This window comes from Scyliorhinus canicula, chromosome 9, assembly GCF_902713615.1.
Source record: "Scyliorhinus canicula chromosome 9, sScyCan1.1, whole genome shotgun sequence".
NCBI classification, from domain to species: Eukaryota; Metazoa; Chordata; class Chondrichthyes; order Carcharhiniformes; family Scyliorhinidae; genus Scyliorhinus; species Scyliorhinus canicula.
Window position 1 is genome coordinate 34,975,985 of NC_052154.1, and position 23,010 is coordinate 34,998,994.

General features: G+C 42.8%; 1 protein-coding gene across 5 annotated transcripts in view; it reads right to left on the bottom strand.

Moving 5' to 3' along the window:
• Nucleotides 1-578: 578 nt before the first annotated feature.
• Nucleotides 579-23,010, bottom strand: part of zfpm1 (zinc finger protein, FOG family member 1) — a 254,409-nt gene continuing 231,977 nt past the window's right edge. For 4 of the 5 annotated variants that reach the window (XM_038806513.1, XM_038806510.1, XM_038806508.1 and 1 more), the window contains exons 9-11: nucleotides 22,088-22,183; nucleotides 6,051-6,194; nucleotides 579-5,727 (exon numbers count right to left, since the gene is read on the bottom strand). In XM_038806513.1, coding sequence (XP_038662441.1) covers nucleotides 3,224-5,727; nucleotides 6,051-6,194; nucleotides 22,088-22,183 — 2,744 coding nt within the window. In that variant the 3' untranslated portion in view covers nucleotides 579-3,223. The remainder of the gene's footprint in view (nucleotides 5,728-6,050; nucleotides 6,195-22,087; nucleotides 22,184-23,010) is intronic. The other variant, XM_038806509.1, reaches the window with a different exon arrangement.

The following is a 23,010-nucleotide window of genomic DNA, read 5'->3' on the forward strand; positions in this document are numbered from 1 at the left end:
TCCTTTGACCCTGCAAATTTGACTTACAGTATGCAGGAGTAACTTTTGAAATTGAATGCGGATGGCAAAGTTGATATTTTGCTATTTGAGTCACTGACTTATTCTAAGTAAGGCTTACCTTTTGTAGGAGAGACTTGTGAAAACTAAAATAGTATAGTTCAACTAGTTATTACAAATCCATTAGGCTATATTACAAGAAACTCTCCAGCGCCCACCGCTGTTCCATATTTACATATTGTCCTTTTCCAATGACTGTGTGTGAAACAACTCTTGTGCTCGATTTCTAGAATTTACAAGCATTGTGAATGAACTCAAAACAGTATCAAATTGTAATTTCCTCCATGTTCAAGGCGCATCACAGACTAGCTTATCCAGTCCAATACGAGAAGAGAATATAACAGACACAAAGAGAATATGAATGTTGAGTCCATGAAAAAGTCCAATCTCACTGACAAAATGTACTCACTGTGGTTTTGTCTTTTCATGCAGAATTGCAATTACTTTTGTCTCAAGGAAGATACTGATTCAGAGAGAAAAATATTATACAAAAGGACTCACAAAGACAAGGAAGGCATATAGTGCTTCAGATGTCCCACTGGACAATTTATTAGCATGCATAGCTCAAACTAGTGTGTAGGGGTCAATTCCCAATTGGAAATTAAGAATGACATTCAATTTAGCAACATGATCAGTCTTAGAAATGGTTAAATCACTGAAGGCAGCTTTCAATTGAGCGTTGAAAGTCATTGGTCACTATATTAGGCAAATTCAGAGGTATAAAAGTGCTGAATTGAAACATAAATATCCTGTAAATAGCTTCTAAACTACATCATTCAGCAGAATTTATACAGTACAGTGCAAAAATTGTAAAAATGGGTTTATTAAACTGAACATCCATTAGCACTGCTTTCTTGAGAGAGAGAGAGAGACACGTGTCAAAGTTTATTCCACAGATTATTAAACATTGCTCTACAATATAAATAAATTAACAGCACCTTCTGGAAAAGTAAAAAATCTTGTATTTCATAAAGTCTTAGAAAGACACACGTGCAACCAAAGCATAGCTTTTCTGATTACATAGGAACAATCATGCAAACAACAAGAGTTTCAGAGATCATATACCTTTTGTTTGATCCAACTTCATTTAAATGTCACTGCTTTCATAAATCTTTAGAAAATATTTGCAGTCTACAAATGGTGTAGTAGCCATCAATGTTTTATTTAACTTAGTGATGTAACAATCTTTTGGATGAATAAAATCTAAATGATGTTTAAAATTATGTCACAATATAGCTCCAAGGCATTGTAGGTAACAGTCCACAGGTGTAATATTTGGTCAGTAACATGTTTGGCCCGAAAGAAAGAAAGTGAATCTGCCTGGGAGTACAGAAGATGCTTGCTCAGTACCACAGACATTTTGGTGTAAGTGCCATTCTTGCCTCTCATTTTCCATTGACAGAGGAAAAATTAGTTTGTTTAGTTCCAAACAGAGCATGACACTCATTCGTGGGGGCCAGAAAGTGGAAGGCGGTGAAGAGAGAAATTCAGATTTACAGCAAACATTGTCATATGTATTATGGGCCAAATTGTATTATTCTGTGCTCAAAAGCCATGATATTTATTCAGATTGAACTGGCCCAGTCGGGTAGATGGCCATCTCTCCCTCCTTTTATCCGGCTTATTTTTAACTCACACAAATGCCACTGAACAAAGCAACTTGTTCCTTTCTTCTAACATTACACCTTTTAGATGACCAATATAAAACACAATTATGACCAACGTTTATTCATGAAGACGACCATACTGACAAAGATTAGGGATCCTTCACATTAAAGCACCATGGCGACATTCCATTCATTAAGCACACAATGTACATTGTAGCGGTAAGCTTTGTCTACAAATAATAAAATGCAAACGAAAGGCATTTAATCCTGGGATGCATTAGACCTATGGATATTGTACAACAAAACAGTTCAAATTATTTTTTCCCCATTGCTTTTACTGTGTTAATTTTGAGTCCTGTTCTGGTAAACGAAGCTCAAAAAATAAAAGATAACGCTGTAGCTAGCACATTTTTGCTTTGGTGCTGGCTTTGCATGTAAACCCTGATAATAAATATAACACTAATAAATAAAAATTAGAGACATTACTACAGTTGAATTGAATGTACTGAAATGAAGTCTGACAGCTTTAGCATGCACTAACTAAACAATTAGCAAGAGTATCACAAAATCTACACAAACTAGTTTTAAACTACTCTGTCCCCTGGAGATCACTTTTCAATATTTCAGTAGTATTCAACTGTCAGTATTTGTGTGATAAAAATTGAGAGAAAACGTGTGACTATTTTCTTGGGAATAATTTCCAATATTTTTGACTTGAGTTATAAAATACTGAATTTGTGCGACTAAGTTCTGGCCAATCCGACAAATTAAAACACATCCAATGGCCACCAAAAAAAGGTTTGACATTCATGGTGAGTGGACTCCTGTTAATGGCATGGGATGTCTAAGGTTGAAAACAGTGACAAAGTTATATTGCATTAAAATTCCTTCAGAAGAGGGAAATTCAACCAGAGCCCATGAGGTTACAGAGGCCTTAACAATGAACAAACCTATGAGATATTTATAATCTGCAGGCTATTTCCCTGAAGCAAAGGTAAATGTAGGTGCCAGATGGTCAATAGAAAGTGATTAAAGTATAATACTTGTTTTGTTATAAACTCACCCCAAAGGTAGTACATGGAATACTCTGAAAATGTTTCTAAGAAAATCGGCATAAAATTAATTTGGTTTGGGAAATTATAAAAATATTTTATGTTATGCAACTTGTAAACATGCCTATTGGCTCTTTCACATAGTTTCTTCAAATGGAGCACATTAAACACCAGGCATGTAAACAGATGTGAAGAAAGAATTAATGTATATTATCATCCTTATTCAGTCAACTGAAAAAGTACAATCCTTTAATGTACTTCACCAGCTAAGGATGAGAATTTGAAAATGAATCCAATTCAAGGAGATAGTATGAAAAATATCTCTCTCCTTGTGGGCTATTTCAACTTATTAAGTGGAATGTGATTAACATTTGAACATCAGAAACCAATGTTGTGTTTTCATGATTGTTTCTAAACTGTACAGCAAATGCACTGATATTGAGGTGTTAGGTAATTTGTGCCAAAAATCAGAGCAAACATTCATAATATAGCTTGCAATGCAAGAACTTATTTCACATGTTCTGCAGTATGAGAAGAACAGTAATACTTCTTGTGAGCTATAAAAGTTGAAAGGCTACTGAACTTGATGTTGCACAAGCGACAGTATCTGTGGTTTCCATTCTGCACTGGGCTTGGGAGTGACATGGCTGTCTGAACAGATTTGTCAACATTCATTGATGGGCTGAGGGATTTGAAACCTACGTTCCTGGGGCTTTCAGGCACTGGTAATATTTTCAAAGCAACATTCGGGGAGGATGTCGCTAAAGGTTTAGGTGAGATGTTCTGCAAAGGACTTTCAACTGACGACTGGGAAGAGACAGATTCTCTTTGATCTTTGGCATTTGGGGTAGTCTTCTCTTTTTGAGCAACTGACTTGAGAGATGGGGCAGGAACTATCGAATTCTGAGGACTGATTTCAGAAATACTGTTTGTCATGGGTTTACCTGGTGATGAAATATCGTGCATTAAACCTTCTGCTGTATGCCCTGTTGAAAGTTGCTTGGCCAACAACAATTCATGAGCATTCTTAAAATGATCAATAAGGTCTCCTTCAATTGGTCCATTAAGTGGACAATAGGGACAGATGACTGAATGAGTACGCTGAGGTGCTGAGAAAGTCTTAACATGGGGCGACAACGGAGGCCCATCCTGCGAAACATCTGGAGTACTGTGATACATTCCTGGAGAGTTGTTGGGTGTAATACTTCCATGTACTACGTTTGGACTTTCTGGAATACATTTAGTGTTTATGTCTTTGTTCTTCAATTCCTCGGTTTGGATCGGAGGGTCTGCAATTTCCATCCTATTTTTCTTAGCTTTTGTTGAGGCCGAAGCCTGCATCTTCACTCTGGCAAGATGCTCCACCTTAATGTGCTGAAGAGCGGTAGCAGAGCAGTAATACTTTTTGTGAGTAAGATAGTTTTCCACATTGTTGAAACTAATTTTGCAGGAGGTACATTCATGATAGTCTGTTGAAAAGTGAGAAGCTGGACGCAAAGGGGTAACATGAATCAACGGCTCCTCCTTAATACGAGGCTTTTTGCTAAGATCAATTGGTCCATCCACATCTGAACTTGAACCTGGTGGTGATGTTGTACTGGACTGAGTTGTTAATATATAACCTGTTGACAGGGAAAGAGAATCAGATGACCTTGAAGAAAGTGAGAGAGCCTTTTGTTTAATTTTCAAAGCTTCCACATTGTTGGATAACCCAGCACTTTCAAGGATGACAGTTGAAGGACTATGAACAGATATTTCACTTGGGGAAGGTGGAGGAAGAGGTTGATGGCTAGTACCATGAATCTCAAACAGTTTTCTACGTTTACGTGTACGGACAGTTTGCTGAAGGATTGCTGCTTTTCCTCCATTTGGTCTGCGTACAGGGGGGTCATGCCTTGAAGCACAATATAAACGTTTGTGGACAGCATAGGTTTCATGTCGGGTAAACCTTATATTGCAGGCTTCACAAACAGTTTTTGAAGGGTCATCATCAAAATCTTCAACGGAGTTGCTTGGACTTCGGCTGCCTTCACTAACTCGACTAAGGCTTTCCCCTTCAGATGAGGTATCTTTTGTGGCACTGTCCTCATTTTTGATTTCTGGAGTTTTACTCTCGATATTTGGTATCCGTAGGTCTCTTTCAGAGTCAGCCTGGGAGGAAGAAGCGTTCTGGTTTTCTGTTCCAGACGTTGGACTATGAATTACTGGCTCATTTCTATTCATGGGTGCAGAATCCTTCACAGTGTCATCCACAGTAGAGTTTTCTGCCTGCTGATGCCGGCTGTAACAGTACAGTCGTTTGTGTGCCAAATAATTGTTGATATTATTGAATGTAATGTCACATTCATAGCACGTTGCTCCTTTTTGAATGGGTGCTCCTGCATAAAGAAGTGGATAGTTGTTGGCTCCTTGCTTTAGTCTGCTGTGGACCAGCTCAGACATCTTGGCTAAAATTTCAGAAGCTTGCGGAAAAGTGGAAGTTTCCTGACTGAACATGTAAGGTATTAGAACTGTTCCTTCGGGCATAACTGAAGCTGTCCCAGAGTGGACTAGGCTTGAGGCTGGTGTTGGGCTTGAACATTCTGATTTAACTTTTGCTATCAGTGTGCTTCTTGGTGACGAAACATCGGACGATCGGTCAGGAGTGGGATGTGTCTGACCCTCCTCCACTGACCTATCACCTTCACTTTCGTACTGCAAATTCAGAGGCTCCTCTTTGACTTTCATGACCATATCAAGTCCCTCAGAAAGGTCTTTATTTAAAGCTGGAGGTCTTTCGTCATCTCTGTCCTTTGTTTCCTCCATACTGTGCTGTGACGCATTATCTTGGTGAATTTCCATGTGCTTGGCTAACTCTGCAGCACTTCTTAGCTTCTCATGGCATTGATTACACAGAAATGTATCTTGTACAACGTGCAACAAAACATGTTGCTGCAAGTTTGATTCAGAATCCCCAACATACTCGCACTGGTTACACTTCAGGCTTAGGAAAGGATTTGCAACTTTCACACCTGTGATAAACAGAATACAACAAAAAATAGAAATAAAAGTTGAATACTTCCAGTATGATTTTCAGCTTGTTTAGTCCACCAAACATAATTAAGTGTAATTAATTCTATACAGCTGATGTATGCAAATTGGAAAACTTGGTGTTACTTTCCCCCATTGTTAACAAATAGCATTGCCTTTGGGATATTAAAATATGAATATTTTCCATCATTTAAAAATCATTTTGCAAAAATATAATTTGGTAGGTGATGCAAGCATTTGCCATTTCATGCTGACGCTTAAATCACAGAAAGTGGGATGCTTCTAGCATGTGTTTCTTGCTTACCTGTTAGAGGAAGTGCAGGTGTACCCGTCCTTGGGGAAGATGAGTCACCCTTTGAACCTGACTGGCAGGCCATATGATTGGTAAGTAGATGACTGTATAGCATATCTCTTGTGGTAGAGACAAACCCACACCCATGACAAACACCTGCAGCAAACCACACAACAGTCTTAGAGATATGTTTTTTAAAATTCGCACCACCTTTCTCAATTTTGTACTCGTGCCTTATTCTAACGTTTTAAAACTAATACATCCTTTGCTTAAAAATGTAGTTACTTATAATTTTTCATGTGGAACGAGTAGGCTATTCAGCCCCCTCAAGCCTATTTTGTCTTTCAATGTGATCATGACTGATCTGTATCTCAGTTCCACTGACTAATCTTTGGGAACACCTCTTGTCTTCACCTGACAATCAGAGAACAATGACTTAATTGCTACTGTCCATCTTCTATCTCTTGGGGGTCATATAGCTCACTTGGCTAGACAGCGGGTTTGTAATTCAGAATAAGGCCAGCAGCGCGGATTCAATGCCTGTAATGGCTGAGGTTATTCATGAAGGTCCCGCCTTCTCAACCTTGCCCCTCGCCGGAGGTGTGGTGATCCTCAGGTTAAATCACTGCCAGACAGCTGTCCCGTTCAAAGGGGAAAGCAGCCTCTGGTCATCTGGGAGTATGGCGACTTTACCTTTTTACCTCCCAACCAATTGCCAACTCAAATCATGATGTTACCTCCAATTCTTTGCCTTTACATTTTTATAAAAACTCTTCTGCAGAACCTTATCAAATGCATTCCAAGTCCATATAGACAACATTCATACAGACACTTCCTCAACCATTCCCCAAAGAAGTCAAAGAATGTTTGCAGCAGAGAAGGAGGCCACCCGGCCCATCATGTGTGTGCTGGCCCTCTGAAGGAACAATTTATCTGTTGCCTCTCCCCTGACTTTTTCCCAGAACCCTGCACATATTTCCTTTTCGGATAATGATACAATTCTGTTTTGAAAGTCTCAATTGACTGTACCTCCACCACACTCTCACTCAGCACATTCCTAACCACTTGCGTAAACAAAGCTTTTCTCATATCAATGTTGCTTTTTTTGCCAATTATGTTAAATCTGTACTCTGTAGTTCTCAATCCTTTCACCAATGGGAACAATTTCTCCCTATCTACTCAGCGCAGATCCTTCATGACTTTGAATACCTCTATCAAATCTCATCTAAACCCGCTCATTGTCAGGGAAACGGTATTAATTTCCTCAATCTACATAGATAACTGAAGTCCCTCAACCCTGGATCCATCCTCATGAATCCTTTCTGCACCCTATCTAATATCTTCATGTTCTTCCTAAAATGTGGAGTCCAGAACTGGACGCAATACTCAAGCCAAGACTGAAGCAGCGTTTTATACAGGTTTAACACAACTTCCTTGCATCTGTACTCTATGCCACTATTGATAAAACCCAGGGTGTGAATGCTGTATTAACAGCTCTCTCAACCTGTCCTGTCATCTTCAATACCTTATGCATATATACACCCAGGTCTCTCTACTCCCTTTAGAATTGTACCTTTTTAAAAATGTTGTCTCTCTGCATTCTTCCTACTAAAATGCATCACGTCACATTTCCCGGTGTTGAATTTCATCTTGTCACCTGTTCACCCATAGATCAACCCATGTCCTTTTTGAAGCTTAAACTATCTTATGCATAGTTCACATTATTCCAAGTTTCATATCATATCATCTGCAAATTTTGAAATTGTGCCTCATATACCATGGTCATTAATATATAATAGAAAGAGCATGCATCCCATTCCCTGCGGAACTCCATTATAAACTTTCCTCCATTGTGAAAAACAATCTTTCACCTTTACTCTGACTCCTCTCACTCAGCCAACTTTACATCCATGCTACCAACAGCTGTCCCTTTCAATTCAAGAGTGCTAACTTTGCTCAAAGTCTATTGTGTGGCACCTTATCAAATGCCTTTTGGAAGTCTAAATTATTTTTTTCTTATACTCCATAAAACACTGGTGCAAGCATGCACATGATTTTAGTAATTGTATCTGGTCAATGGCTTGTGTCAGGCAGTTCAGATCCTTATCAGAGTTCTGAATAACTTGGTCTTATGTGCCAAAATAACTTGTACAAATTCTAAAATCTAATTCAAAATGCAATCGTCTTGAAACCTCTCCATTAAACTAAACAGAAAACCTGGAGGGTAAGATCATGGGGAACTATCTACTGAATACAATGTTACCAAGGTTTAATTTTGATTTTTACAGTAATTTGCAACAATGTGCAAACATGAATTTTGCTGAGGAATTCTGAAAAAAATATTTTAAAAACACAGGCTTCTGAGAGCGGAAATAAAATTATGAAGCAGGTGGGCTTACTGGAGCAAATAAGTTAAAAAAAAATTGCAAACGTTTAGCATATTGAACAAGGCTTTTATTACATTACCGTCTCCCAATCTCATCTTTTTCTAGAATTTAATTTAATAATCTTTATTGTCACAAGTAGACTTACATTAACACTGCAACAAAGTTATTGTGAAAAGCCCCTAGTCGTCACATTCCGGCGCCTGTTCGGGTACACAGAGGGCGAATTCAGAATGTCCAGATTACCCAATAGCACATCTTTCAGGACTTGTGGGAGGAAACCGGAGCACACTGTGAAACACACGCAGACACGGGGGGGAACGTGCAGACTTCCCACAGGCAGTGACCCAAGCTGGGAATTGAATCTGGGACCCTGGAGCTGTGAAGCAACAGTGCTACCCACTGTGCTATCTTGTTGCCCTAGAATTCCCATGTTTGAATCCCTTCAATCTCGTTTCCACCCTTGCCACAGTACCAAAACCGGTCTTATTGAAGTCACATTTACACCTTACTAAACCTTCCCCCCCTCATCCTTCTTGACCAGTTTGAAGCCTTTGACGTGGATATTCAAAGCATCCACTCCAACGCTTCCACTATCATATCATCCTGGTTCAATTCTTAATTGTCTAATCATTATCAGAGAATCACTCACAATTGCTGCCCCTTGATGACATTGTCTGAAAACACAATATTAGTTTTCGCATGTACACCAACGGCACCCAGCTCACCCTCACTAAACCTTTTCTCGCCCACTGCTATTAAACTATACTTATCTGACATCCTGTATTAGATGAACAGAAAATTCCTTCCATCAAGCATTGGGAAGACTGAAGTAATACTTTTTGGACTCCTTCCAACTTGTTCCTAGCTACCAACTCCATCCCTCCACCTGGCAACAGTCTTGAGTTTAAACCAGTCTGTTCACAAGCTTGGAGTCCAATTTGACCCAGAGACGAGCTTCTGTTCCCTATTTGCATCAGAATTATTGGCACCAACTCGGTTCATCTTCTGCTGAAAGGTTCATTAATGCTATTTTTCCCTTCAAACGTGACTATTCCAATGCACTCTTGGATGGTCACCCATTTTTAACACTCACTAAACTCATCCAAAACTCTGCTACCTGTGCCTTAACACGCACCACACCACTCAACCATTTCCCTGTGCTCACTGACATATATTGGCACCTGGTCAAACAATGTCTTGATTTTAAAATTATAATTCTTTTTTCAAATCCCTCCATGACACTCCCTGAGCTGGATTCTCGAAAAATGGGGCTATGTCAAGAAAAAGTCAAGAGTGATTCTCCTACCGGCAGGGGGCTAGCAGGCCCCCAGGGAGCTGCTCACAGCTCTGGCTCCAGAAACGGCCCCTGCATGTCTGGTCGGGAGCCTGCGCATGCGCACAGCGGCGGCTGCCCACTGCGACATGGCGCGTGCCAGCAGATCTACAGCATGGCCGCGCTCAAGGCCCCCCTCCCCGGTACTCGGTCCCCCCCATCTCCCCTCACCATGCCGGCGGCCAATTGAGGCCGCAGCCACCACCCGATATTCCCGATAGGCAAAAAGTGGTTAGAACCACACCACGGGAAACTCGGCTAGTTTTGCCCAGAGAATCTCTGGGAGGGGGGCCCCTCTGTCAATGGCTGCGTAATCCACGCGTGAGCGGTTCTCTGGGGACCGGATTCATGCGTGAAAATGGGTTCGCCGCCCCCGGGCCAAACGCGATTTTGGGCGGGGCTGTGGAGAATTGAGCCCCCTATCTCTGTAATCTGCTGCTTTGGCCCACAACCCTCTGAGATACCTGTCCTTTTTTGAGATACTCGTTATGATAGTCAATGAGGAGTCCCGAAATGATAAGTCCAAGAAGTTTATTTCTTACTCACAGTAAGTCAACACAATAGTGAAGAGGACATCTAGTCCTTGCTGGGAACATCTAAAAGATGCTAGCTCCCTCCTGAGCTGGCTTTTACCTCTGGAAATTAACAAGACCCACAGTTGGGACTCCGCACCTCAGCGGGAGAGCCCGCATTATAATAATTTTTATTGTCACAAGTAGGCTTACATTAGCACTGCAATGAAGTAACTGTGAAAACCCCCTAGTCACCACATTCCAGCGCCTGTTCGAGTACATAGAGGGAGAATTCAGAATGTCCAATTCACCGGACAACACATCTTTCGGGACTTGTGGGAAGAAACCGGAGCACCCAGAGGAATCCCACACACACACGGGGAGAACATGCAGATTCCACACAGACAGTGATCCAAGCTGGGAATTGAACCTGGGACCCCGGAGCTGTGAAGAAACAGTGCTACCCACTGTGCTGTCCTCCATGAGCCCTGTGAGGAAATCGATCAGGTCATCTCTGTAGGATCCCAAAGTCCAACAAGTCCCTTTCTTGGAGAGGGTGGTTGGGGTCTTGTTCTTCCCTTGCCCGCGGTTGCACCTCCAGCTGTTGCGGGGCTGGGTCAGGGGGGCATGTAGTATGTCGGGGAATGTTATTTCCACACACATCATCTGGGGGGGTGCCGTTGGCAACAATTCGTTGTCTCGAAGTCTCAATGTTGGACCGAGCCCTCTACTTTACGCATCTCCGCGTCAAGGATCCCGGGGAGGGTTTCTCCCAGGCCTTTTGGTGCCGGGCAGGCGGGGCACAAAGACTGCTCATCCAGTGGGGCCTGTCCTGACGCTGGTTCCCTGTTCCAGAGGTTGTCCACATGCTTTCGCAACATGCACTCCCATGTTTGCACCGTGTCAGATACTGGTCCAGTCCATTCCACCACAGACCATGTTATCCACAGGGCATCGTCTTTGACATTCTGGATGTATACAGTGTCCCCAGGTCTGTCCTGCATTCGTCTGCTTCAGTACTGTCTCTGGAGGCCCTGGGCGGGATTTCAGAGAATCGCGGCAAAGTGTTGTCGCCGATGTAAACACCAAAGTGGTGTACGCCGGCATCAACGGGCCTCCTGGCCCAGCAATTCATCACTATTCAGGGGGCTAGCACGGCATCGGAGTGCTGCGTGCTGCTCCAGCGCCGAAAGGCGGCCCTGCAAGGCCAGCGCGGGTCTGTGCATGCGCATGACGGCCGTCTCCGTGCCGGCGCATGGATGCCATGTCCACCGCCGGTGCAGAGCAATATGTCGGGGACTTTACAGCAGGTTGTGCGGAAGGAGGCTGGCCCCCTCCAGGTTACAGCCGCCGATCGGATGCCCCCGATCGCGTGCCTGGACCCCGTGGAGGGCCCCACTGGAGTCAGATTCCCCCCCCCCCCCCCCTCCCCAACCAGGATGTCCACAGCGACCGCGGGTCCAAGCTCCCACCGGGTGGTACCAGATTAGAACCACGCCGGCAGGACTTTGGCTCGTTCCCCCCGTGGAGAATCGTCACGGGGGCCTATTTCAGCAGCCCCTGACAGGCATCGGAGCGGCGTAGCAGGAATTTTCCAACCCCGGCGAATCCCGCCCCGTTTCCGTTCTATGCGCGACTCACATCAACTTTAGAAAGAGTGTCCTCCAGTCAGCTTTGCGTAGAGGTCCTCCATGCTTGGCAACTGGTATCTGCCCAAACGAAAGTCTTTGTTTACTGTTAGCTTGTAATCCCCACATAGGCGGACGGTTTTATCTGGCTACAACACTATTAGTACAGGTGCTGCCCACTCCGCAATTGTACCATCCGAACGATTCGCAGGCTTTCCAACCGGCTGAGCTCATCCTACACCTTTGTCAGCAATGCACACGGTCATGTCAAAAGCACCGAGCCTCCTGAAGAGCGCATTTATAAACCAGTGCTAACCTTGCTCCCCTGTGGTGAGATGCAGCCATGTCTATGCGGCCAGCAGCGCATTCACACGCTTTCTGTTTTGTCCTTGTCGCCAATATCATAGTTAATGGGGAGACCCGAAAGGCTACGTCTAAGAAGTTTATTGCTGACTCACATTAAGTCCACACAGTGGTGAAGAGCACATCGCGTTCTAACCGGGGCCATCCGGCTCCCTTGTGGATCTGCTTTTGTCTCGGGGAATTAACGAGCCCTGCTGTTGGGCCTCCGCCCCTCAGTGGGAGACCTCATACTCCATGAGCCCCACGAGGAGATCGATCGGCTTGTTCCCTTGGGTCTTGTGGGGGTTACAACACTCGATAAAACATACTTTACTGATTAAGCTTTTGGTCATCTGATCTAATATCTCCTTCTGTGGCTCACTGTCATAGACTTTGTTTTATAACGTTCCTATGAAGCGACAGTTGCTTTTGTTATCAGCAATAATAGAAGGAGGTGCAAACTACAGTTTCCACTCTAGAGGCACTTGCATTTTACATGAAAACTCTTGAAAATGGGCCAAGGATTTCCAGTAAAATAACCATATTTCATATTAATACAAACGGCAATAGATTTGTCTAAGAAAATCTCCTTGGCAAGAAAGCCATAAACATGCATAATGAAAAATACAGAATCAAATACGGTATATTAATGTTCATTACAGAAATGAATATGTGTGCTGAAAAAGAACTGAAAACATTGAATATCATGGTGTTAGCCAGCACTGGCAGAACAGACCTACCACCTTCTTTGCTCCAAGTTTCCGTGACGTCTAAATACTTTTAGATTTGCAGGAAATCCAAACCTTACGTTTCATTTCATCTTTCATGCTGCACCTTGCTTATGCATCCTTATCGATTTGAGAGTATGAATTTCGGCCCTCCCATGATTGCTAGTAGCAGATTCACTTCACTCCTGGGAGGCATTGTTTTACCGTTTAGTGTATTAGAAAAGTAAGCAGGATGCCCCAGGGCAGCATATGCCCAACTGGGATTAAATGCTCAACTAAGAACAAGTGACAGTGACTGATGAACCTGTGTATCACACTTCCCTGAGTAAAGAATCTATCAGATTCACTGTGCTAGATTACTTGTAATAATACCAATAAGTGTCTTCAAAGCAAATATTCATTCAAGGTACTTGGTGGAAAAAGGAATTAAAAATAATATAGTGCCTTTAACCTGGGGCTTTAACTGCTGTTAAAGCAATATTTCACTTTCAATTAGTAAAATGGAAAAAGAATAGAATAAGCTGGAATGTATTCTCCAAAATATTTAGTCTTAACGACAACATATCAAAACTTATATGCTAAAAAGATATATTAGAGCAATTAAGACAGGAAATTGTCACGTGTACTGAGGTACAGTGAAAAGTATTTTTCTGCGTGAAGCTCAATCAGATCATTTAGTACATGAAAAGAAAATACATAATAGGGCAACATTAGGTACATGATGTAAATGCATAGACACCGGCATCGGGTGAAGCATACAGGGGTGTAGTATGGTCAGATCAGTCCACAATAGGACCGTTTAGGAATCTGGCAACAGCGGGCAAGAAGCTGTTTTTGAACCTGTTTGTGCGTGTTCTCAGACTTTTGTATCTTCTGCCCGATGGAAGAAGTTGGAAGAGTGAGTAAACAGTGGGGGAGGGGTCTTTGATTATGCTGCCCGCTTTCCCCAGGCAGCGGGAGGTGTAGATAGAGTCAATGGATATGAGGCGAGTTTGTGTGATGGACTGGGCGGGGTTCACCACTCTCTGAAGTTTCTTGCAGTCTCGGGCTGAGCAGTTGCCATACCAGGCTGTGATGCAGCCAGATAGGATGCTTTCTATGCCCCCTTGATTCTATGGATCTCTTGAGAAAGTCATTTGTATTGACAGTAGAGATGTTTTAATGCCTTCACACTGAAGGTAGATTTAGATCACATTCAGCTTGAAGGACTCTGTCGTGTTCCCAAATTAAATGTCAAATTCAAAGCAGTTTTCTCCCAAAGGTTTCTCCAGCTTCTGACTAGACTGGCAGGGGGAAGAGAGCTTGGTGTCAGATTCATTTAACTTGGTTGGCTAGATAAGTAGATTGTGATGCAGAGTGACAAGTTCAATCCTTGTACTGGCTGTGGTAGTTCATGGAGACCTATCTCCTCACTTTGCCCTATGCTTGTGGAGAAGTGCCTCTCAAGCTGTAAACAACCATTTTGTCTCTCTAAAGGAGATGCCGATTGTCCTTTGTGGACCTGCAGCTAATTAACTTCCCTGCAAAGGCAGAGCACAATTTAAGCACAATCATTAACAAAATGTGTCAACTACAGGAAGAAATGTTCCAGTGAGAGCTATATTTTGAATTGGAATATACATATTTTGACATACTTAATCTATGACACACAGATACATACATATACACACAGTATAGAAAGTGGAATAAAAATAAGATTATTATAAATATATAAAATTCAAACTGTTACAATTATATTGCTGGACTTGACAATAACCTAACTGCTTTAATTACTTTTCAACTGCAGTGAGAACAATTTGATATAAGAACATAAGAACTAGGAGTAGTAGGCCATCTGACCCCTCGAGCCTGCTCCGCCATTCAATGAGATCATGGCTGATCTTTTGTGGACTCAGCTCCACTTTCCGGCCCGAACACCATAACCCTTAATCCCTTTATTCTTCAAAAAACTATCTATCTTTAACTTAAAAACATTTAATGAAGGAGCCTCTACTGCTTCACTGAGCAAGAAATTCCATAGATTCACAACCCTTTGGGTGAAGAAGTTCCTCCTAAACTCAGTCCTAAATCTACTTCCCCTTATTTTGAGGCTATGCCCCCTAGTGCTGCTGTCACCCGCCAGTGGAAACAACCTGCACACATCTATCCTATCTATTCCCTTCATAATTTTAAATGTTTCTATAAGATCCCCCCCCCCCCCCCCGCATCCTTCTAAATTCCAACGAGCACAGTCCCAGTCTACTCAACCTCTCCTTGTAATCCAACCCCATCAGCTCTGAGATTAATCTAGTGAATCTCCTCTTCACACCCTCCAGTGCCAGTTTGTCCTTTCTCAAGTAAGGAGACCAAAACTGAACACAACACCCCAAGTGTGGCCTCACTAACACCTTATACAATTGCAGCATAGCCTACCTAGTCTTAAACTCCATCCCTCTAGCAATGAAGGACAAAATTCCATTTGCCTTCTTAATCACCTGTTGCACCTGTAAACCAACTGTTTGCGACTCATGCACTAGCACACCCAGGTCTCTCTGCACAGCAGCATGTTTTAATATTTTATAGATTTAAATAATAATCCCATTTGCTGTTATTCCTACCAAAATGGATAATCTCACATTTGTCAACATTGCATTCCATCTGCCACACCCTAGCCCATTCACTTAACCTATCCAAATCCCTCTGCAGACTTCCAGTATCCTCTGCACTTTTTACTTTACCACTCATCTTAGTGGCGTCTGCAAACTTGGACACATTGCCCTTGGTCCCCAACTCCAAATCATCTATGTAAATTGTGAACAATTGTGGGCCCAAAACAGATCCCTGAGGGACACCACTGGCTACTGATTGCCAACCAGAGAAACCCCCATTAATCCCCACTCTTTGCTTTCTATTAATTAACCAATCCTCTATCCATGCTACTACTTTACCCTTAATGCCATGCATCTTTATCTTGTGCAGCAACCTTTTGTGTGGCACCTTGTCAAAGGCTTTCTGGAAATCCAGATATACCACATCCATTGGCTCCCCGTTATCTACCGCACTGTTAATGTCGTCAAAAAATTCCACTAAATTAGTTAGGCACGACCTGCCCTTTATGAACCCATGCTGCGTCTGCCCAATGCGACAATTTCCATCCAGATGCCTCGCTATTTCTTCCTTGATGATAGATTCCAGCATCTTCCCTACTACCGAAGTTAAGCTCACTGGCCTATAATTAGCCAATTTCTGCCTACCTCCTTTTTTAAACAGTGGTGTCACATTTGCATCTGAAGAACAGGGATTAGGAACTATGAAAAGTATACAGCTCAACCTAATTGAGAGAAAATAAGGCCTTCAATTTATTTTGAAACTTTGCTTTTTAATACATTTCTGAAGGATTTAATTTCAGGAAGACCAATTTTGCGTATTTCGTAAACCGAACTTGTGTCAGGATTGGTCCAATGGTAGCACTCTCGCCCAAGTCAGATGGGTGTGAGTTGAAGTCCCACACCAGATACTTTGTGCATTAAATCTAGGCTAACACTCCACTACCATACTGAGGGTGTCCTGCATTGCCACAGGTGCTGTCTTTCGGGTTAGATGATAAACTGAGGTCATCTGTGACCTCAGTGAAGGAGGCCCGGCCAACCACGTCCACATGTTTTGGTCTTGCCCCACACTTGATGGGTACTGGACAGCCTTCTTTGAGGCAATGTCCAAAGTGGTGGGGGTGAGGGTGGAGCCATGCCTAAAAGTGGCGGTTGTCGGGGTATCAGACCAGCCAGATCTATTTATGGGGAGGAGGGTGGACGCCCTTGCCTTTGCCAACCTTATCGCCCACCGTAAAATCCTGTTCGGCTGGCGGTCAGCAGCACCATCCAAAGCTGTAGACTGGCTGTCCAACCTCTCAGAATCTCTCCAAATGGAGAAAATTAAATTCGCCATACGAGGGTCGGATGACAGATTCCACAGAATGTGGGAGCCGTTCACCCAACTGTTGCGGAACCTGTTTGTGGCCAACGAACAAGCAGAAGAAAGGCCAATTATCAGTGGAAGGTAGCCAAGGCGTGAGATGGAGGGAAGGGGGGGGGGGGGGGGGGGGGGAGGGGAGGAAGCTAAACCTGAGAAAAAAGAAAGGTGAACCACAGGAGAAGGGGAGGGGGAAGGAAGTGGAAAGAAGGAGAAGACAGTGAACAATAGAGTGGAACCAGAGAAGGAGGGGAGACGACGGAATGAAAGCCGGAAGGAAAGAATGGGAGACGACAACAAACTCGGCAAATGCAGTAACAGAGAGCGGGAAAATACGGGAGAAAGACTGGACAAATGGCCAAAGCGGAGGTGAACGCGCAACAACGGCAGCGAAAACTGTCCGGGAGAAGTAACAACATCAACAGCAGATCCATTCTCGTATTGCCCTCTCTGTATTGGACATAACTACTGTAATCGTTTCTCCGGCACCCAAATGTATATGTACCTCCCCAGTTTCTCCCCCTCCCCCACAAACATGTGCCTACTTATGTGTTAAATGTAATATTGCTAACTGTACCAAGTTGCTGTTTCTGAGCTTGTGTACAATATCCTACTGGTTCGTTTTTTAAATATATATACATATATTTCAATCTGTGTACATAACTGTCAATATACTGGGCGGTGCATTTACACATAATATTCTCTGGGCTGGAGAATCGCCAGGCCGGGCGCGAATCGTGCGATGCTGCCCCGATGCCTGTCCGGAGAATCGGCACCATTGGCGCGGGAGGGATCGGTTCGGCGCCGGTTGGGGGCCACTCTGCGCAGCCCCCCCCAGCGATTCTCCGCCCAGGATGGTGCGGAGTGGGTCGCTCCAGTGCCGTGTTGGCCTCCTGTAGGGCTTGGAATAGCTGCTCCTGGTGGCCTGTTGACGTCGTAAAACGCGATGGCGTTTACGACGCCGTCAACACAGCTTCAGGATCAGAGAATCCCACCCCTTATGTTCAAAAGCACAATAAGAAACATTTATAAAAAAAAAAATCTGTGATCTCAGGTGCGCGTATAACAATACCGTAAAACTTTTCAAGGATGAGCAGGGGAGTTCTTCCAATTTCCTGAGCAATATGTAGCCTTCAACCAACATCACTCAAAATAGGTTATGTGGCCGTTGACACATTGCTGTTTGGAATGCTTGCTGTGTGCAAACTGGCTACCATATTTCCTACACAACAGTGGTTATACTTCAAAAGTACATCATTCATTGTTAAGTGCCTTGGGACATGAAGGGTACGAGAATGCTCGTCTGTCTGAACCTGAACATAAGAATACACAAGATGTCACTGACATCCAGTCCATATGAGCTGATGCACAAATGGAATGGCGGCTGACACTTCCACCTTTCTTTCGGGTGAATCAAACAAAGAATACAAGTCATGCAATTCCCATTTTAAACACTGTTTAATTTTGAAAAGGACCATAAGACATAGGAGCAGAATTAGGCCACTTGGCCCATCGAATCTGCTCTGCCATTCAATCATAGCTGATATTTTTCTCATCCCTATTCTCCTGCCTTCTCGCCCTAACTCCTGATCCCCTTATTAATCAAGGCGTGGAGATGCCGGCGTTGGACTGGGGTGAGCACAGTAAGAAGTCTTACAACACCAGGTTAAAGTCCAACAGGTTTGTTTCGAATCACTAGCTTTTGGAGCACTGCTCCTTCCTCAGGTGAAGATATCACCCGAGGAAGAGCAGTGCTCCGAAAGCTAGTGATTCGAAACAAACCTGTTGGACTTTAACCTGGTGTTGTAAGACTTCTTACTGTTATTAATCAAGAACCTATCTATCTCTGTCTTAAAGACACTCAGTAATTTGGTCTCCACAGCCTTCTGCAGCAAAGAGTTCCACAGATTCACCACCCTCTGGCTGAAGAAATTCCTTCTCGTCTCTGTTTTAAAGGATTGTCCCTTTAGTCTGTGGTTGTGTCCTCTGGTTTTGGTTTTTCCTACAAGTGGAAACATCCTCTCCACGTTCACTCTATCCAGGCCTCGCAGTATCTTTTAAGTTTCAATAAGATCCCCCCTCATCCTTCTAAACTCCGAGTACAGACCCAGAGCCCTCAACTGTTCCTCATATAACAAGCTGTTCATTCCAGGAATCATTCTTGTGAACCTCCTCTGGACCCTTTCCAAGACCAGCACACCTTTCCTTAGATATGGAGCCCAGAACTGCTCACAGTACTTCAAATGGGGTCTGACCAGTGCCTTATACAGCCTCAGAATAACATCCCTGGTCTTGTATTCTCGCCTTCTTGAGATGAATGCCAACACTGCATTTGCCTTCTTAACTGCCGACTGAACCTGCACGTTAACCTTAATGCCACAAAGCAAATTAAATTTCTGGGACTGAAAGTATAAAAAGTACTATCCTCTACTCGAAAAGAGTCTCAACTTGTGCTCTACAAAACAGAGTCACAACCAGTTTGAAAACAGATCAACTATATTAACTCCAATGATGGAATAAGAGTTCTCCAACTCGACTGTCAACTGAAACTATCCTCTTCAATATTTGGTTAGTCGGATGGTTATTGAAAGGATCCATGTGGCATTTTATAAAAGGAACAATTCAAAAGGGGCTAAAAAAAATAGAGGCTACCTTGGACATTGAGGGCAAGTATCCGGTTTTTAAACCCATGATTTCCTTTTAAAATATCTTACAAACAAATGTTCCAAACATATCAGCTTGGCACTGAGGCAGCTGTCTTGCTGAAGGTGACCCCTTCTGCATGAGAGCCTGCTTGCCTTCTCGGGTGGACATAGAGGTTTCCAAGGAAAGACTTTAAACAAAAACAGGAGAGGTCCGTTAATCTCCCGACTCACATTTATTCCCCAATAAACAGCTCCAAACTAAAACAAACTAATTGGCCATTTATCGCAGTGTGCAACCCCTCATGCTGCCGAATAAGAAAAGGTAATCGGGAAGCCGATTCCCACCCTGGCTGCTGGCACACGTATTGTGTCTCCAACTACTTACGTCATCATCCAGAGTCGTGAAATCATAGCTCCCACACCCCCCTGCGACCTCCCCCCCCCCCCCCCCCCCCCCAGCACCACCCTTTGCTTATCCCATCCCTTTCAGAAGTAAGCCTGACAAAAAGGACGTGACAAACTGCAGCGCGAGTGAGCAGCGGGTAGAAGCGGTGAACTGGGCGTGAGGAAAATGGGAAGGAGCAGGAAGAAGTGATACAGCGACGAAGGAAGAAGCTAGGGCTGAAGGGGAAAGTGAGAGCTCCCAGAAAGATAAAACAGTAAAGCAGAGAAATAAGAATACTGGTTCAAACTATGTTTTCCTTCTGGGAGGGCGCAAGGAGATGTGTAGGGGTGAATGCAAGGTGTCACAGGGAGGAAAACCAGAACAATGTTGGGCAACAAGCACCCAGAAAATCACTAAGTGTCATTTATAATCTTTATTATTGTCGCAAGTAGGCTTATATTAACACTGCAAGTAAGTTACTGTGAAAATCCCTTAGTTGCCACATTCCGATGCCTATTTGGGTACACAGAGGGAGAATTCAGAATGTCCAATTAACCTAACATCACGTCTTTCAGCATTTGTGGGAGGAAACTGGAGCACCCGGAGGAAACCCACGCAGACACACAAATTTCTACGGGTGGGAAAATTCAATGAGAATCTACCCAAGCTCCACAAAAAATGAATACGTGTGGGTGGATCGCAATAGGAATCGTGCCGGAACAACTGGCAGGATTCTCAACGGTTCTCCCCCCCGACCCAAAATTACAAACGTTTGACACTTGTAGAAATTAACAGAGCTTGCAAGGGAAGAATGAATTTCTTGAAGGAACTATACTGGCACTTGATTATTTATCAAGCTACTCGAAGTGGGAGTAAAGTGCAATTTTAGATTTAGCTGACTTAAAATCTCAATAATTGTTTTGTTATACATTTCTACAATTGACCAAAAGAACGCACGATGGACTAAGGTAGGCATCATCTGAAGTAAGACACAAGATAGAGATTGTATTGAATTCTTGCATAAAAGCTCAATTTAAACTCTATATTTACTTTGGGCTGGTCTGAGCCAGAGCTAGGAATGTGACAGTAATCAAGATAGCTGAAAATGGCCTTTTGCTTGGGTAGTCTGGTGACCAAAGAAGTTCACATTATACCATTAGGGTTACTGATTTACATCTCCACACCCCTGTGCTTTTCAAGCAATACATTGTCTGAGAAAATGCATTAAATGGACCTCATTATTTTCCCACTGATTTATGTCTTTTTTAATCAAACAAATGCAAAAATTAGTGTGGAAGAAAAATACAGAAAGAAAAATTGGTTTTAGCTGGACATTTCATTTCTTTTACAAAAAAAAGAACTATGTTTTTTTCAAAACGGAAATGATCCAGATATCCCAAACTATATAAAAATACATGGAATAATTAAAGCTTTCAAGAAAACTGGACAAGAGCCCAAAGTGTAAATAAGATTATAACTGGAAGAACAAGCAATAAATAAATAGTTTGCCTCGGAATTGGAGCATCTAGGTTTTAATCTCACTGCTGTCTAATACTTAAAGTTGGAAGTCTCATCCAGCAGAGCACAAGCTACCAGTTGAAACATCACACTGAGTTACGATTTCCATCTTGGGTCAATGGTAAGTTATGCTCTGGGTGAGATCTTCCAGCTGTGCACAACGCCGGGACCTTCTGGTCCCGCCGACGGTAACCCCACCCGGGAGGGGAAATCCCATTGACAGCGACGGGACCAGGCATCCCGTTGTCAGCCACCACCGACAAACATGCGGGGAGGCCAGATAATCTCGCCCATAGTCTGGAATGTGCAACCCAGGGTACCAGTCACCCTCCCTTCTTGGGCTATGTGGTGGTCAGCAGTTTGAGAGAAGTGGGAGAAGTGCTGAAGTTTTAACTAAGCATTTGATTCATTTATTTGATATTACTACTGACCAGTTCAGTTGAGTGAATCGAACAATGCACGAGACTTTGGAGAAGATTTATATGAATGAAACAGTACATTGTATCTTGAATATGATTCATCTCTTCACACAATAGCATACGAGAAAGTAATACATTATGCACAGAATCAACAAACTAACCATCCCTTGTAGATGGAATTTCTGGGTTGAAAGAGTAAATTACCATTCAGGCTGTCCATGTGTACTTTCAGGTGTCGCTCACAGTTTGCTTTTGTTGTAAATGCTGACAGACAGATTAGACACACAAATGGCCTTTCACCTGATCAATAAGAGAACAAACAACAGGTCTGAAAACCAAAGACAATGACAACACTGAAAGGTATAATTTTAAAGACAAGTGAATGTGCAATAACTCAGTACCCTTCTTTGAGTTTTTGTTTATTCTTAAAAAAAACTACTGCAAGGTATTTAGATCAGCCATTACTCGGATATTTAATTCAGTTCAAGCTGAATTGATGCAGCTTAAAGTAGATTGCAAATTAATTACACGCCGACTTAAATTGCTTTCTTCTAAAATCTATTTTCTTGTCCCATGATAAGAGGTTAATTCTATTACTTTCATTAATATATTGCACCCGCCCACTCCTGCTCCTCAATCCAATTTCACAATGGCAACAATTTGTACTTGCTGCTTCTGGTTTCTTTTCTCTTGTTCTCTTTTAATTTGTCCTTGCTACAGAATCCTCTACTGTTGCCATTTGTTCCTTCAGGTTTGGTGTAGCTACGCGTACTTATTCCCGTTTTATCTTAAACTCTTTTCATTTGTTTCTCAGATATTAAGAAAAATATTTAAATTCCATGAACAAAGATGCAAGCAAAAACAAAACCATAGGTGGACTTCACCATCCATGTGTAGCAAGGCATGCTTTTGACATTAGGAAAAGTTCTTAATCAAGATTTTACAAGATACCAGCAGGTTATTGCATGCACAGACACAGCTTTGTAGAAGTAAATGCACAGAAGAACACAGGACTGGAAAAGTAAGTTGCATAGAAGAACACAGGGCTGGAAAAAAGAATACTTCATGCGGCGCTATCAAAATGTTTTTGCTAGCTTTCTTTGTTCCATCCAAGGATTCGCTTCTCA